Below are 15,280 nucleotides of genomic sequence, written 5' to 3'. Positions count from 1 at the left end.
TTCTTTTCCAAAAGTTTCTCCGGGTTGATGTCAGAGCAGCTGCCCAGCGATGCAGGCAAAGTCAGGTCTGACAACAGCACCTGCTCACTGAACCAGCCCCCTAGGATGGCCCTGGAATCTCAGCCAAGGTCCCAGGCCTGCTCACTGATGCTTCCTTGAGCAGCGTTCATTGCAACAGTTCCTGAAAAGGGCAGTGAGGAGCAGCTCCTGCCAGATTTGGAGGTCCCATGACAGCTCCTGCCATGGCAAGACGTGTTTGTGGGTGCCACATACATGCTTGCTCAGCTCTCTGGATCTCTGGATGCCATGGGACACAGCAACAGTCTTTGCTTACTCTGTCCCAGGACAGATGACCCCACTGGTCAGATCTAAGAACTTCAGTCTATAAGTGAACAGAGGAAAAACAAAATGTACCCAGTCCCATATGTGAAAATGCTTCCTTTGCATGTTGCTGGGAAAATTCAGGACTAAATCTCTTAGTTGATAGTTTTCCAAACACTGCTTGATGTATATAACAGGTAGGCAGACCTACAGTCTTAAACAGAAATATCACGTGGCTGGAGTAAACACCAGTACCCGGATGGGCACACCAATGGCACTTTTTATCTGTTGTATTTCCCACTGCTCTCCCAGCCCACTCTGAAATCAATTACATCTGACTCCAATCATTTGACCCAACAAAGCTACCTGGAAAGGTCATGCAGACTATACTCTAGGATGAACCACAGAAGAGAGCAACTGGCCAGGAAGGTCAGTACTGGCTCAGCCCCAGAGCATGGTCCAGGTCCACAGGAAGTACCAGAAACAAGTGGCTGGCTGGGGGCCAAAGAAGAGCTGGACCTAACATGCTATGCAAGAGGAGCTGGCTAGGGTGCTAAGAGAGCTGCCCTCCCCAGTCCCAGAACAGACTGAGTCGCCTGTGAGTTGTGGCACTTACATCGACATGCAGCCAGAGGTTGTATTTCTCACAAAGATCTGCAATCTCCTGTATTGGGTCAAAAGCTCCATAAACAGTCGTGCCCGCAGTCGCATTGACATAAAGAGGAACATACCCCTGCAGGTTAACAGAAGTGGGAGCATCAGTCTGTCACGTTTCTCTTTGCTTATTTCCACAGGAAACAGAAGGACGGCAATAGCACTTATTTCCAACAGTGCCTAGCCAAACTGCTGTGGATCAGACACTGTGTTGGTGTTCTCTGTTGGTCCATTCACTCGTACATTCATTTAGTCAACAATATATATATATATAAATATATATAACTATATATATAGTTATATAGTTATATATATTTGAGTGATTCTCAGATGCCAGGCCCTGCTGTAGATATTATGGATACAGTGGCAAGCACAACAAAGAAAGATTCCTGTCATTGTGGAATTTATACTCTAGTGGGGGAATGAACAGTGAAAGATAACAGCAAGTCTAAATAAGAACATATAGTATAGTTGATAACAGTGACTTCTTGTGGCAGAAGAATAAAGAAGGGAAGGGTCATGGTAAAAGTTTGGAGTGATGGGCAATGGCTCTGGAGATCATCTGGACTTTATTCTTTTTGGGTGCTGGATTGTTCTAAGGGGACTGATATAATAATTATACTGAAGTATTGTTGGGTTATTTAAGATACATCTACATACTACACAAACTAAAACACAGTAGTGGATACAGTGAAATGTTGACATGGTCATGAAATAAATGAGGAAATGGAGTAACAGAAAACAGGTTGTGGGAAAATCTGCTAGTCTTTTGTTTGTTTCTTTTCCAAGGTTGAGCTCCATCTCAGATCCTTGCTCAAGTCATTGAAACATTTCCATCTACATCACCTGCTGAGACCCCAACAAATAACTACAAATAGAGGAAGTGCTACAGGAATGTGACCAGAACAACGTGTTGGTAAGTGGCCTGACATCTGCGTGGAAGTGACTTGTGAATACATCTGTTCTATGAATTTTTGTTTGTTTGTTTAATGGAAATTGTTGAGGCTGGTTCTGCCAAGTAACACAGGCCATTGGCCAGGATGTGGAAGTACCTAGCCAAACAGAATCCCAAACTGGAATAGTATTTGTTAAAATAAGCCTATACCTAACTACTGAAAAGTTCAATCAGGGTACAGCTTCGTGATGGCCAGATGGTTTTTATTAAAGAAAAATGCCAAACTAATCCTTTGAAACAACAAAAGCAGGATATAGCCACAACTCTAAAGTCATTCTGCAGGTTAGAAACAAGTAAATATCTGATAATAAAACTTTACAACACAATAAAATGATCTACATTAGCAAGGACTTTCATTGTCTGGGACACAAAGCAAGTATTGTTAAGTATTTGTATTTACTGGACTTTAGATACCATGAAGACTATACCTTTTGTTTGGCTTCAAGAATTTTTGCCTCTAAGTCAGCTGGGATGATCTTCCCCCTGTAATAATTGCAAAAGGACAGAAATTAAGATGAAAAATCAATGAGATTGTGAATGAAAAACTTGAGCAGCAGCAGAAAAAAAAAAAATTTAATCGGACATTCTCAACAGACCATTAGCAGCTTGGCACAGTACTGAGCCAGTCCTTAAGCACAATAAAACAAATTTAACAGGTGAACACATTTCATGTATCAAGAACCTAATATTCACTCTCCCTTGCCTACCTTTCATTGCACTTTATCAAAATCACATTGTCGGTTCCAAAGCCAAGTGCCGCCCCAGCTTTCTTGATGGAATAGTGACTCTACAGCAAACAGAGGTTTAATGTTAAAAATTAGATAGTCCCATCCGAGCACCAGAACCGAGCGTGAGTCGAGCCAGGTTTGGTTGCGACAAAAAACCAATGCACATTATGGAATGCCAAGGTGAGGTTACCTGTACCGGATGTGACTGCAGCACCCAACCAGCACACGTGAGAACCAGGAAGGCAAGGAGAATATGGGGGTGCTCCCCTGCTGGACGGCTACTCCTACTGGAGAGCGTGAGCTGGGATGGGTGCACACCAGACTAGGCAGGGCTACAACACCTGTGTGCCACATGTGGACTAGATCAGGGAAAAGCCAGGCTGGGCTGACTGTTCCTATTGGTGCAAGCATAAATCAGAGTCGGTGAGCATTGGTTGGGCTTTGCCACAGTATCAACAGGCAGATACTGGCACAGGGGGCTAATTCTGTCAAGTTAAACTGCAGAACCACCTAGAAAGTGCATGATCCGGGAGTGGGAGTGGTCTAGAAGGGAAATAGTGGGCTCCTCCCTCTTGGGTTACCACCCCACTGGAGGGCACGAAAACCAGGACAGGGGCTGGGGTGGCTAAACAGAAAGGCACCCAACAACATCTGTGTGGGCTGGATAGTCAAGCTTGTTGGGTTGAACTAGGCTTCAATGTCCATTGACATGTATGAGAGCTGAACGGGATGTGGGACAGACTGGACTAGTATGCTGCACATACTGGCAAACCAGTATAGGGGGTGGGCCTGGTGGGGGTTATTCTGTGTTGCTCTGACTAGGCTGCAGCTCCCACTGGTTTATGTAAGGGCCGAGTATATGTGCTGGGCAGAACCAGGATGAACTGCAACAGCCATTGGTTCCAGTGGAAGACAGCGCTGGAAACAGAACCAACCCAGCAACTGCAACCACCAGCTGATTAGGGCGATGGACTGTGCTGGGCCCTGTGCTTGCTAGTCATACAAGAATCTGGTCTGGGAACACCTCAGACAAAGTCTCTTTGGGGATCCCCACAATCGAACTGCTGGACTCAGAACCCTAATCATGAAAAGACAGAGGACAGAACAGGTCAATCAACCACCTCAGTCATATGTTGGCAGTGAAAAACTGGGCAAATGGAGACTCTAAGATGGACTATGTCAATCAGTGAATTCTTCAACGACCTCATCATGCGTAGAATGGTGAGATTGTCAGCAATTCAGAACTGTTGAACTATCAAAACCACTTGAGCAAGACCCTCGGAGCATGCCCCACATCAGGGACCTGGGGTGGGTGGGAGACTGGGTGGGGCTTCTCCCTTAAAATCCCCCTTTACCTCAGATACATGAAGGAAACAATGTGGAAATAATAGGCTTACCCACTTAAAAAAAAAGTTAGATAGTCCCTTGGAAAACACCACAAACCATGAGTAAGCACCCTTCAACTTACATGCTCTGAGGTGAAGAGGACCAGTTTTGGCACAGCAGCCATGCCCTTAGTCTTAACTTCCGGGAAGTACTTGTAGCGGGCAGCCATGATGCTGTACAGGTTGGAAATGGCTCCCCCTGTGGGCAAGCACACAGACTGGGAGGTGTAAGGAAAGCTGAGCTGGGGTCTCAAGACACAAGAGAGATCAGGAAAGGGAAGGGTATCTGTTAGCTTTTGCTCACTTTCTTATTGCCAGGGCTTCCCTCTGGACTGCTTGCCATGTGACTACACGCAGTAACAGTCATGACCAAAGCTACCTAGGAGGTGGCTTACACACTCTAGTGTCCCCTCCTTAAGTCTAAACAGAACTCTATGCAGAGGCAGCAGCAGCTGGGAAGGGAGAGGTGAGTTACAACCCTCCTGAGTCCACTTTCTGCTCAGTTTACTGAATAAAGATGAATCTGTTCCTTAAGGCAGAAAGAGGAGGAGAAAGTAACAGAAGGAAACAGGGACATTGCTGGGCCACCTGCCTGAGAACTCCCTTCAAGGAGCAGCCTCACTGAGCTGTGGAGTCATTTAGGAGAGCTCTATGTTCATTAAAGTAAGAACAAACTCGTGACTGAGTAGGCATGACAAGAACTTCTATCTAAGCACCTGAAACAGACTCGTCACTTTTACATTAATTACCCAACAATTAAATAGGCAAATATGTACGCTGCCTGAATAGCCTGGAAAAATACAATTCTTTCTTCTCTTCCCCTGTACACCATCGCACTGTCTCTGACACCAGCTACAACTCCCCCTCCCTCAAAGAGTACTTTATTTTAAGGATTCTTATTGCCTCTCTTTGAAGAGGAGTTTCAAAGTGGAGATGCTATTTGGGTTGAAATCAATCAGTTAATTGATGGTCTTGATTCACTGATCCCAGCAAAATCAAACAGCTGTTGACAGAATGGAGTTGTTCAGAATTAACTAGACACAGCTTTTGGCAGCTTGTACAGATATAGGCTCAGCCTTTGTTACTTCCTATTGAATACAGCGTTCTTATTAGCCTTCATCCTAACAAAGACAGGAAGAGAGGGGATCAAAAATATTTTTAAGACCATTGTTCTCCTGCAAACCTTTCATTTTGTACTTAGAATTCCTAAGAATCCATTCTGTGGACCTTAACAAGAGCCAATGAAAAAGAAGAGAACCTACCAGGAGAAAATATTCCATCACCATCTTTACTTGACCATCCAACTATCTCTCTCATCTTCTTCAGTGTTATTTGCTCCATGAGGACAAACACTGGCGCAATTTCATAGGTAAACCTGGAATGGCAGTGAGAAAAAGGATGAAAATAAAAGGCAAACCATTTAGTTATGGGAACTGTAATGACTGCCTTGGTATCTGTGCTCAGTTTCAAAAAAAAAGAAAAAGATGTTCAAAAACCACTATAACAATTCATTTCCTGGACATCCTTTAAGTCATCAATCATAAAATGTCAGAAGTCAGGCTGGGTGACTGGATGTGCCTGCTCTGTGATACTTCACCAACCAACCAGATTCTCATCTGAATGGCAGGTCATGGGTGTGATCCATGCAGAGGAAACAAAGGAAAGGAAATCACTTTTCTGGGTCCCTTTTACTATTAAGATTGTAGGATGGTGCAAATAATAATGTTAAAATGTATTCTAAACTCTACATATAATTGCTTTGCAACATATTTTTTAAAGCCAACTGCCAATTTCACATTTGTCAAATCTATAAAAGCCAAAGTCTGTCTTTTTGAAATAACCTGAAAGCTAAATATCTGAAGGCCAACTGTGAAAATAATTGGAAATATTGACCCAGGTTTTAAAGACCTCAATATAATTATCCACGTGGTTTTTCTGATAATCCCCAAACACAACTATGCTTTTATGATTCTCTGAAGTCAATCCCTACCAAGAATAATTGTAAGTGATGATTTTCTAATTACTAATTACACATAACTATTAGACAGTCAACTGGCATACACAGCTAACTGTGGGCACTGGACAATCTGTTGGCTTACATCTGTCTGCAAATAAACTGATTTAAAAGGAGCAAGTCAGTCAGGCTCTTTGCAAAGCAATCCCAAGCAGAGGCACAGTCTGGCAAACTAGTAGCTGGAATAAGACCGTGATACCAAATATGCACCCCAAGAAAATTCGAGGCAGATCTAGCCACTGAAAATAAAGTCAGAAAACAAGAAGATCTTTATTAAGCTCTTGGGATCTTGACCTTTCTTGTTTTTGCTTGGCCATCCTAAGTCTTTGTCTCCGGGTTGGGTTCAGTCCATTCTTGCTGAAGAGAGATGCCTAAAAAGACATGACCAAGTGGCAGGCAGCATAGGCTGAGTATCCATGCCAAGGAGTAATGGGAATTCTTGCTAGCCTAATGGCTGAGGAAAGCTATTTGCAAAGATGAGATAGCTACTGTACATAAGACATGAGTGAAGCTACTAAGTTTTAATCATGGAGGGGAAAAAAAGTGGTCACGGTAATTATATGGCAGTTAAAGAGAACAAAAAGATCCAGGAAGATCTCAGGATAGCTGTGGGTAGAGTGATTTTGTATCCAAAAAGATGACATCCGTTTTCTTGGGAAGACCCCTGGAAATTAAAGAGGAAGACCCTTGGAAACCATGTGTTCAGTTACCATCACCTCTGGAGGTCACAATCATGCTTTGGTCCTGCTCTGAGCCCCATCACCGTAGCAACCAACACTCCCTCATGTCTGATGGCCTGATAAAGGAAGAAGAAGAGAAGGATTCCTGGTTTAGCCTGTGATGCTGAGAGGCAAACTCATGACGTGCTTCTAGCCATTTTTGAACAAATGTCTTATTAACAGTTTCAGTGATTTTTAGAAATGTCATAATGGTAAAAATGCTGAATGGCAAAGAGGTGCTGGTGGTGGATGTGTTAGAATTTCATCATACCAAATAAAGTTGTCTGGGGAAGGCAGAGAATACACAGATTCATACAATGTAATTCCATAACTATACTGAATGACTGGATGAAAGCTGAATTAGAACCAAGTCAGTGGTGGATGGCTACAAGGGAACCACTTATAGAAGGGAGATGGATGGCATTGAAGACTCCAGAGTGGCCCATGCTGTATAAACTTAAGCCCATGCTTCATGAGATGAGCAAAATTAGCCCTGCTAGCTAAGGACCAGGAACATGGCCACTACCCTCAGAATTAGGAGAAAGACTGTTCTCCTCTCAGTCAGGCCCTTATCTATGCCAGGGACCCACATCGTTCTTCCAGTTGTGCCCAATGAATACACCTGGTGACTATTTCCTGCAAGGTGCTATGACATCTTAGCCTGAAAGCCAGTGGATTGGCCCAAAGAATTATCTTAGCCAGGCCTGCCCATTGGGCTAACATGGTATTTTCTATTTATGACACTTTTAACATTGCCCTCATATATATATCATTTTGTACATGATTAGAGGAAATTCTCCTCTTGCAGCCTGGACCCTGGGTTATTGATCACTTCCCCCAGTGACAGATAAAAGAGGACAAAGAGATAAAAAAATCAACTATGGATTCTGAAGGAGCTGGTTAGATACTAAAACCACAGTACAAGATCATCCTGCTGAGTCAGAGAAAAAGACACTCAATCTGCCAAAAGCTCTGGGATGAAGCATCACACCCTGAGCTTGGAAGTAGGGATTGGAAACAGTAAGATGGTGAGGCTGATGGGATGGCACAAAAGAAGATTCTGAGATTTCCTGTCTGCTGAGCAGGGAGGTGAGTCAGCCCTTCTGTAATGGTTCAACTCACCTGCTCAGTGGGGTTTGTGGAAAACTAAAGTTAATGAATTATCAAGAAGCTGCGGTTCATTTGTAATACAGTCGGCTGTTCTAATCCTAACAATTTTCTCTTGCTTCATTACATGTTACTTAGGGTTGCAGATCAAAGGCTGCATTTTTTTTTTTTTTTTTTTTGTGGGCCATGACACTAAGTTCTGGCTAAAGAGATGCTATGGCAATTGTGACTGACTTCTGAGAAAGTTCCCTAACAGTAGGGAGTTACATCTCCCTCCCTCCCTTTCTTCTTTTCTCCGTCATTCCCTCTGCCTTTCATCAGTCTTTGAACACAAAAGTGACTTTTGGAGCTCCAGTAGCCAACTGAGAAAATAAGGTAACTTTAAGGATGACAAAAAGGGATGACAAATGTTCAAAGATCCCTAGTGACTGTCAACATTAGGAACATATTTAATGACAGACCAAAAGGCTCTTCTGTGCTGTCTACCCAGATTCTCCTTCCAGACTTCTGTAAGTGGCAGGTGGCATATCTTCACTTTGAAAGGCAACACATCTGAGGGGTGTTTAGTGAGACCTTTGTTGTCTAGAGATGACAAGAGGCAGACACCCAAGAACCAGGAGAGTGAAAGGAGTCTCTGGTAGCGGCAGCTGTCTCCTAGGCCACAGAGTACACCTAGCATACAGCAGCACATAGGACTGGAGCCTGTTGAAGTCTTAAGAACAACTCTGTAGGGCGCATGGTACCCACTCCCAAAATGTGCCGGAGGAAGAACTGAAGTTCGGAGAAAGTGTGTGATTTGTGTGAAGATTTCACAGTTGGCATGTTTCAGAGTCAGTATGCCAAGTTCTCATATCACAGGTGCTTTTCTAAGACAAATGAGAATTCTTTCTATGGGCTCCTCTCCAACTTCCTGCCTAGCAGTTCAGGATGACTGATAACTCCTATAGCAAATTTCCCTCCTATAATTTCTATGAAAATGAAGAGCTAAAGGCTTGAAGTCTTAACCTCCTATCACATGGCTGTGATGTATCTTGCCATTAGGTGTGTTTGTACTGTCATCAGGTGTCTGAGGCAGTCAGCTGCTTTAACTTGTGCCTGGCTGCTTTGCTTTGAAAGAGTAGAAAACGCCATGAGCCACTGCACACTTGCTGCAAAATTTTCCTTGGCTTTTCACTGTGTCCTTACTTGCAAGTATTATGTGTGTGTTTGGCAGATACATGCACAAGCAGGTAGAAAAGGATTATTGTCTTTCCTGATAATCAGATACCTTACACTGTGCCACTTGGATTGTGATTTGGAATGATTATTTTTAAAAGACTATCCTGAGCGCTACCCAAAGTCAATGAAAAGTGGGTGTTTGGTGTAGCAGTTAGCATATCCACATGCCACATTAGAGTACCTGTGTTTGAATTTCAGCTCTGCTTCTAAATCCAGCTTCCCGCTGATGTGCCCCTGGGAGACAGTGGTGACTATTCAAGTCCTTGGGTCCCTGATCCTCACCCAAGACTCCCGGATCAAGTCCTGAGCTCCTGGTTTCTGCCTGGTCCCACCCAGTATGTTGCCAGTGCTTGAGGAATAAACCAGCAAATGGAAAATCTCTATCTGCCTTCCAAATTAAAAAATCAGTAAAACAAAAGCATAATATTTTTAAAGAGATTTATTTTATTTTGAAGGCAGAGCTACAGGTTGGGGGTTGAATCTTCCATCTGCTGGTTTACTCCCCAAATGGTCAAAATAGCCGGGTCTGGATTGACTGAAGCTGGGAGCCAGGAACTTCTTCCAGGTTTCCCATGTGGATGCAGGGATCCAAGTATGTGGGCCATCTTCTGCTGCTTTCACAGGTGCATTATCAGGGAGCTAGATCAGAAGTGGAACAGTGGGACTTGAACTTACTCCAATTTGGGATGTTGGCATTGTAGACAGTGATTTAACTTGTGGTGCTACAATGCACAAATTGCTCTTTTAAAAAGTTAATAGGAGTGCACATTAAAAAGAGAAGGAAGGAAGGCAGGCAGGCAGGCAGGCAAAGAGAGATCCACATCTGGGTTTCTAAGATAACATCAAGTGGACATCCCCCATCTCCGGGAAACTGATATAGTTTGGCAGCTGGGAATGGTCTCCTCCCCTTCCTACCCTCCCCCACCCCACCCAGCTACAGGAGAAAAGAGAAGAAAAACTGGAAGCATTTGTCCCACCCACCTTCCCCCATGCCTTGATGCCCCCCTCCCATACTAATCAGTGGTGCCAAGCTGACACCGTGCTGCCACATGCCATGCATGTCTGGGCAACTGGCTTAGGACAATTTCTAGATAATAGCAATTACTTCCGATAGTGCCTTGTCTCCAGAACTGACAGAAACTGTTTCACTGTTTTAAATAACCTTCTCCATCGATCTGTTGGAATCGGATCATACTTTATAAATAATCTCCTGCTCGGTGCAGCTGCAAGTACTATATGTCATTTAGTTGAATTGGCCTTGACCTTAGATGGCTAGGACATATTTTAGTGTTTTGTGGCTAGACTGATGTAAGAGAGGAGTAAGGGACTTTGATTTTATGAACACAAAGAAAAAGAGAAACTGGAATTTTTCTGCTTGGAGAAAGTCTTTCAGGAGACCGGTCATAAATGGCTCAAAGGGCTGAGCCCCTTGTATTTACTCGTATTGTGAACTTGCAACTGAGAAACTTGCAGAACACAATGCTGGGAAACACAGGGGAATTCAGTTACCGGAGTATGTACTTGGGCCTTAAGGGATAGGCATGTTTCTTGGTTGTTGCTGAAGGTTTACTTACTTTATTTCAAAGGCAGCTACAGAGAAAGGGAGAGACAGAAAGAGAAAGAAATCTTCCATCTGATGGTTCATTCTCCAAAATGTCTGTAATGGCCAGGGCTGTGCCAGGGCCGTGCCAGGGGCCTTGAATCCTGTTTGGGTGTACCACCAGGGTACGATAAGCCCAAGTACTTGGGTCATCCTCCAGCACCTTTCCAGGCACATGAGCAGGGAGCTGGCTCAGTAGTGGAGCAATTCTGACATCATAGGCAGTGGTTTTAACTCACTGAGCCACAATACTGGCCATGATACGACCTTACACTCTGCCTTTTGACCTGTATTTTCCAAATAGCTGGCTTTAAGAAGACAAACTACTTCTTAATTTATATTGTTCCATGGTGTTAGCTACTACAATTAAACATTAGTGCTTTTAAGTTACAGTTAGATTATGGTATCTATTTCTATCTCATAAATCATGATGCAGCAAAGATTATAGATGGGAGGGTCTGGTTGGAGGACACCAGAGGAAGGATCCCGCCTTCCTCTGAGCCTTTGGCAGTACCACGTGGACACTCTGTGAAGTTAACCATGTCTTGCGAGCAGGAAACATGAAAGCCATTTGCATTTTTCAATTTAATCTTTTATGCCTTTCAGCATGAAAGGCTTCACTTGTCACATTTACTTTTTTGACACGTGTCATAATTGTTTTAAATTAGCAAACAAAGCTGGAACCCTTAGCTAACAGAAACTTTTCTCTGAGTATGGCTAAGGATTTTGGCCATTGCCATTAACACACATGAATCAATCTATAATTTTTAAATGGTCTTCAGATTGTGTGGCTGATAATAGTTTAAGAAAAATGGGGTAGCTTGAACTTTTGTAACTTTCATTCTCTCTTGATGTCAAATGGAATTTCTTATTTGAAACAAAGACACCCTTTCGTGTAAATTCATTTTTCAGAATCTACCATGAGTTTCTGAAGTAGATAACTAGTTTCTCTGAATTTCCATAGTGAATGAGCCTCATGCAATTCTTAGGCAGCTATTATTAAATTTCATGATTTGCACTTGGATGTTTTAATTGACTGTGATGCCAAGGTCTGGGTGTATCGACAGCAACAAAAACAGTGTTGACAGAGCAGAGACAGTGTTCACTAGCGCTCATCAACTTGCAGCCTTAGCCCCCACACAGGGCATATGCACACAGAGGAAACTTCAAGGTGACTGCTCGAAAACTACCCAGGTGGTGGTGGCCCTCTGGGGAACTTAGAATCAGTTTCATATAAACTTGCAAATACAGAGAAATGAATGAAAACTTTGTTGACAAGCAACCTACAGGGGGAAAATGTCAAAATCAGAAAAACAATAGGCAATTTTGAAAGGAATATACAATGTTACAGTACTGGCTGAATTTTTGGTTGTGAATTTTAGTGGAACCAGACAGAGGTTTGTCGCTTTAAGGAAGCTTTAATTATGGAGGAAATGTGACCTCAATCGGAAAGACCATGTGCTTCAATGGGAAAAGGACACTGAGATCAGACCAGAGAATTTGCCCTCCTTCGAAAAACTTTCAAGAGAGCTGCAGCCTTTGAACCTCAAATTTCAAACTACGAAAGTCATAGTTATTACTTCTCTCAAACATTTTTCTTAGTTTGCATTATTTAATTTAAAAACCACCTTGAGGTACCACCTAACTCCTGTGAGACTGGCCTACATTCAGAATTCGAAAAACAACACATGCTGGCATGGATGTGGGGAAAAAGGTACCCTCCTTCACTGCTGGTGGGAGTATAGGCTAGTACAATCATTGTGGAAATCCATATGGAGAGTGCTTGTGCAAATAAACCTGCCATATGACCCAGCAATCCCGCTCTTAGGAATATACCCAACAGAAGTGAAATCTGCATACGAGAAGGGGATCTGTAATCCTATATTCACAGCAGCACAATCCACAATAGCAATGTCATGGAAACAAACCAGATGTGCGTCTAAGGAAGAATGGTTAAAAAAATTGTGGTACATCTATTCAATGGAATATTATTCAGCTGTCAAGAAGAACGATATTATTCTATTCAAAACCAGGTGGTCCCAACTAGAAACTATTACGCTCAGCGAAATGAGTCAATCACAAAAGAATAAATACCATATATTCTCTCTCATATAAGAAAGCCAACATGGAAAGGTAGAGTTCATCAAGTGCCCATGGAGTTCTGATCTAAATATAGATTGCTGCAAGTCAGGTCCCACGGCAAGAGATGGTGAAAATTCTCTGTTCTAGGCATGTTGGCATTTCATGGATGAAGTAACAGCAGAGTATATTTAGCATGTTGTGAACACGAATATGGCAAATTGGCAGTTTCCGTCAGTTGCTGGCAATAGTTTAGAGTGATGACAAATATTATTTTGATTTTTTTGTGTATTATTTAGTTATGAGGAAAGTGTATGGTAAGCAGTCCATTAGATGGTTTACTAATTTCCTTGTTGTTGAGAAGTCTGAGTTGATTATGTATTTAATATGATAACCATTTGTGTGCTGTGAATTGCATTAAGAGTTAGGTAGGGCAGAGATGATGCTTACTAAATGTACAAAATGGATTGATGAGATTAGCCAGTTAAATCTTTTCACCAGTAAGGCACTCAACAGCCCATGAGATATTTATTAAAAATATCAAGTAAATCCTCTTATTTTTGTATCATAGTGTCAAATAGCAGTAAAATAAACATGTTAAGATCCTTAATCTACTGCTATGTTTCACTGTAAAATTTACCTTTGTTAAAATTTGCTTCTGTTCAAATTTGTTGAGATCGCACTTAAAAGTATCCTAATATTACTTTGGCTGGTATTTTCTAATTACTGTATAATATTTTGGGAATGCAAATTTTATTTGAATGTCAACTACAGTTAAGCATGTGCCGTTTGTTTTTCTTGCTCAGGTTTTGTAATTTGATGGAATGTTTTTATTATAGTTTAATAAATGTTTGCTTTATTAAAAATGTTTGCTTTATTAAAATAAAAATAGTTGATACTGTACCTACTGTTAAACCAAAATGTTGATAAACCTACAGGATTTGAAGAGAAAAGATGACTGGGCAACTTGAACAAAGCAGAACCATTGGCATTGGACTTTGAAAGCGATAAACTGCAATCACACATCACGATTGTGTATAATATGATAAGAATACGGGGGACTTACATATTGGTGTTGGCAGTCGACGTCAGCCATTCGCCAGCTAAGCCAATGATGTCCAACCCAGTGGACAGCTGGTTGAAAAACCGAGGATGACCTAGAGAGGAGAGCAACAGCGAGCATCAAGCTAAGCCATTGTCAACACCAAGGGCCTCTCCCACTGTGCAACTTGGACTGAGTCTCTATCCCAGTAGTCTAATGGAGCTACTCGAGGGTCCTGGAGGAGTGGAAGGTTGAATGATACCTCTCGAATTTCTAGGTTTCTAAAGCATCATGCATTAAATTTTTTAAAAATCCAAGATCATGAAACTAATGATGTTTTTCAATATTTCATTACGGACTTCTAGACAAACTCCTATTCCACATATTTTTTTCATGACAAAAGAGGATGAAGTTGTTCCTGATTTTTCCTCATTTACAAATCTGAAAGCTTTTCATCTCCAGATCAAGGTTTGCTAATAGAGAAGAGGCTGCGGGACTCCCGGCTCTGTGGACCAAACCAGGCTTGGAGAAAGGACTGCCGCTGATGTTGATGCTGACAGCATTCCATCACTGCATGGGACTCCGTGATAAGCAGGACATCAAGCATGGTGCGCTCTGCCCAGGTAGAGACAGGTGGCGATTCAAGTACACTTACTGCTGAGACCTAGCATGTGAAATGGGCAGAAACAGCCTCATTTACTCCTTGAGTTGCTGCTGGTGAAATAACTGTCATGGCTTAAAGTCCTGTGTAACCCACAGTCAGCTTTAACAGACTTTGTGCTTAGCGAATCAGGGTTGTTTGCCAAGTTGGCATTCACCAGAACAGTTAACTCCACATCAGCAGGCTTGGCTCAGCTGTCCTGGAGGAGTCGACACAACAGATTATCTAGGGGTGTGTGACAGAGAACTGGTGCTAGAAAGATGTGCTGATGCCTCGATTTCCAGTGGAAATTGCCTCTGCCTCTGAAATAACCATCAGAGAGCTGGCACGGGAATATTCCTGCTCTTAATCCCCACTGAGGGTGCCTGTTCTTCCCCCAGACGCGAGGGAGATTCCCTCGGAACATCTGCACTACGAACGCATCTCTCAGAAGAGACCAACCTCTGCATTGCAGGAGTCCAACCCCTAACAAGCAACAGTGTGTGAGGCTAGATTCCAGACGGCCCTCAAGACTATTTCAACTGACTTCAACCATGCTATTCTCCGCTGGTTTGCTCAGTGCCAACAGAACACACCCTATCTCCTGCAACATAGCAAAGTTTACTTAGCTCCACCGAAATGTTTCAGCGATGGCCACTTGAAACCTTTTTAACAAATACTTCTAAGAAAAGACTAAATCATAAATAAATGTGATCATGCTCGTTGATAATGTATCAGAACAACTGGACACAGCAGAGCCAAAGATCTACAGAGAACAACACAAAGTGGGACAGCATCTCTTTGCCCGTTAGAACACA

The 15,280-nt window shown here is 42.6% G+C and overlaps 1 protein-coding gene across 1 annotated transcript in view; it reads right to left on the bottom strand.

The window, feature by feature from the left end:
- GAD1 (glutamate decarboxylase 1) overlaps window positions 1-15,280 on the bottom strand; it is a 42,476-nt gene that overhangs the window by 10,537 nt on the left and 16,659 nt on the right. Inside the window, exons 5-10 of the mRNA XM_004577075.3 lie at window positions 13,847-13,937; window positions 5,306-5,418; window positions 4,127-4,242; window positions 2,638-2,717; window positions 2,359-2,413; window positions 938-1,054 (exon numbers count right to left, since the gene is read on the bottom strand). Of these exons, the coding sequence (XP_004577132.1) occupies window positions 938-1,054; window positions 2,359-2,413; window positions 2,638-2,717; window positions 4,127-4,242; window positions 5,306-5,418; window positions 13,847-13,937 (572 nt within the window). The remainder of the gene's footprint in view (window positions 1-937; window positions 1,055-2,358; window positions 2,414-2,637; window positions 2,718-4,126; window positions 4,243-5,305; window positions 5,419-13,846; window positions 13,938-15,280) is intronic.

The sequence above is a fragment of the Ochotona princeps genome, chromosome 5 (genome assembly GCF_030435755.1).
Source record: "Ochotona princeps isolate mOchPri1 chromosome 5, mOchPri1.hap1, whole genome shotgun sequence".
Taxonomy (NCBI): Eukaryota; Metazoa; Chordata; class Mammalia; order Lagomorpha; family Ochotonidae; genus Ochotona; species Ochotona princeps.
Note: the sequence above shows the minus strand (reverse complement) of the source record. Positions and strands in the feature narration are given on the sequence as shown.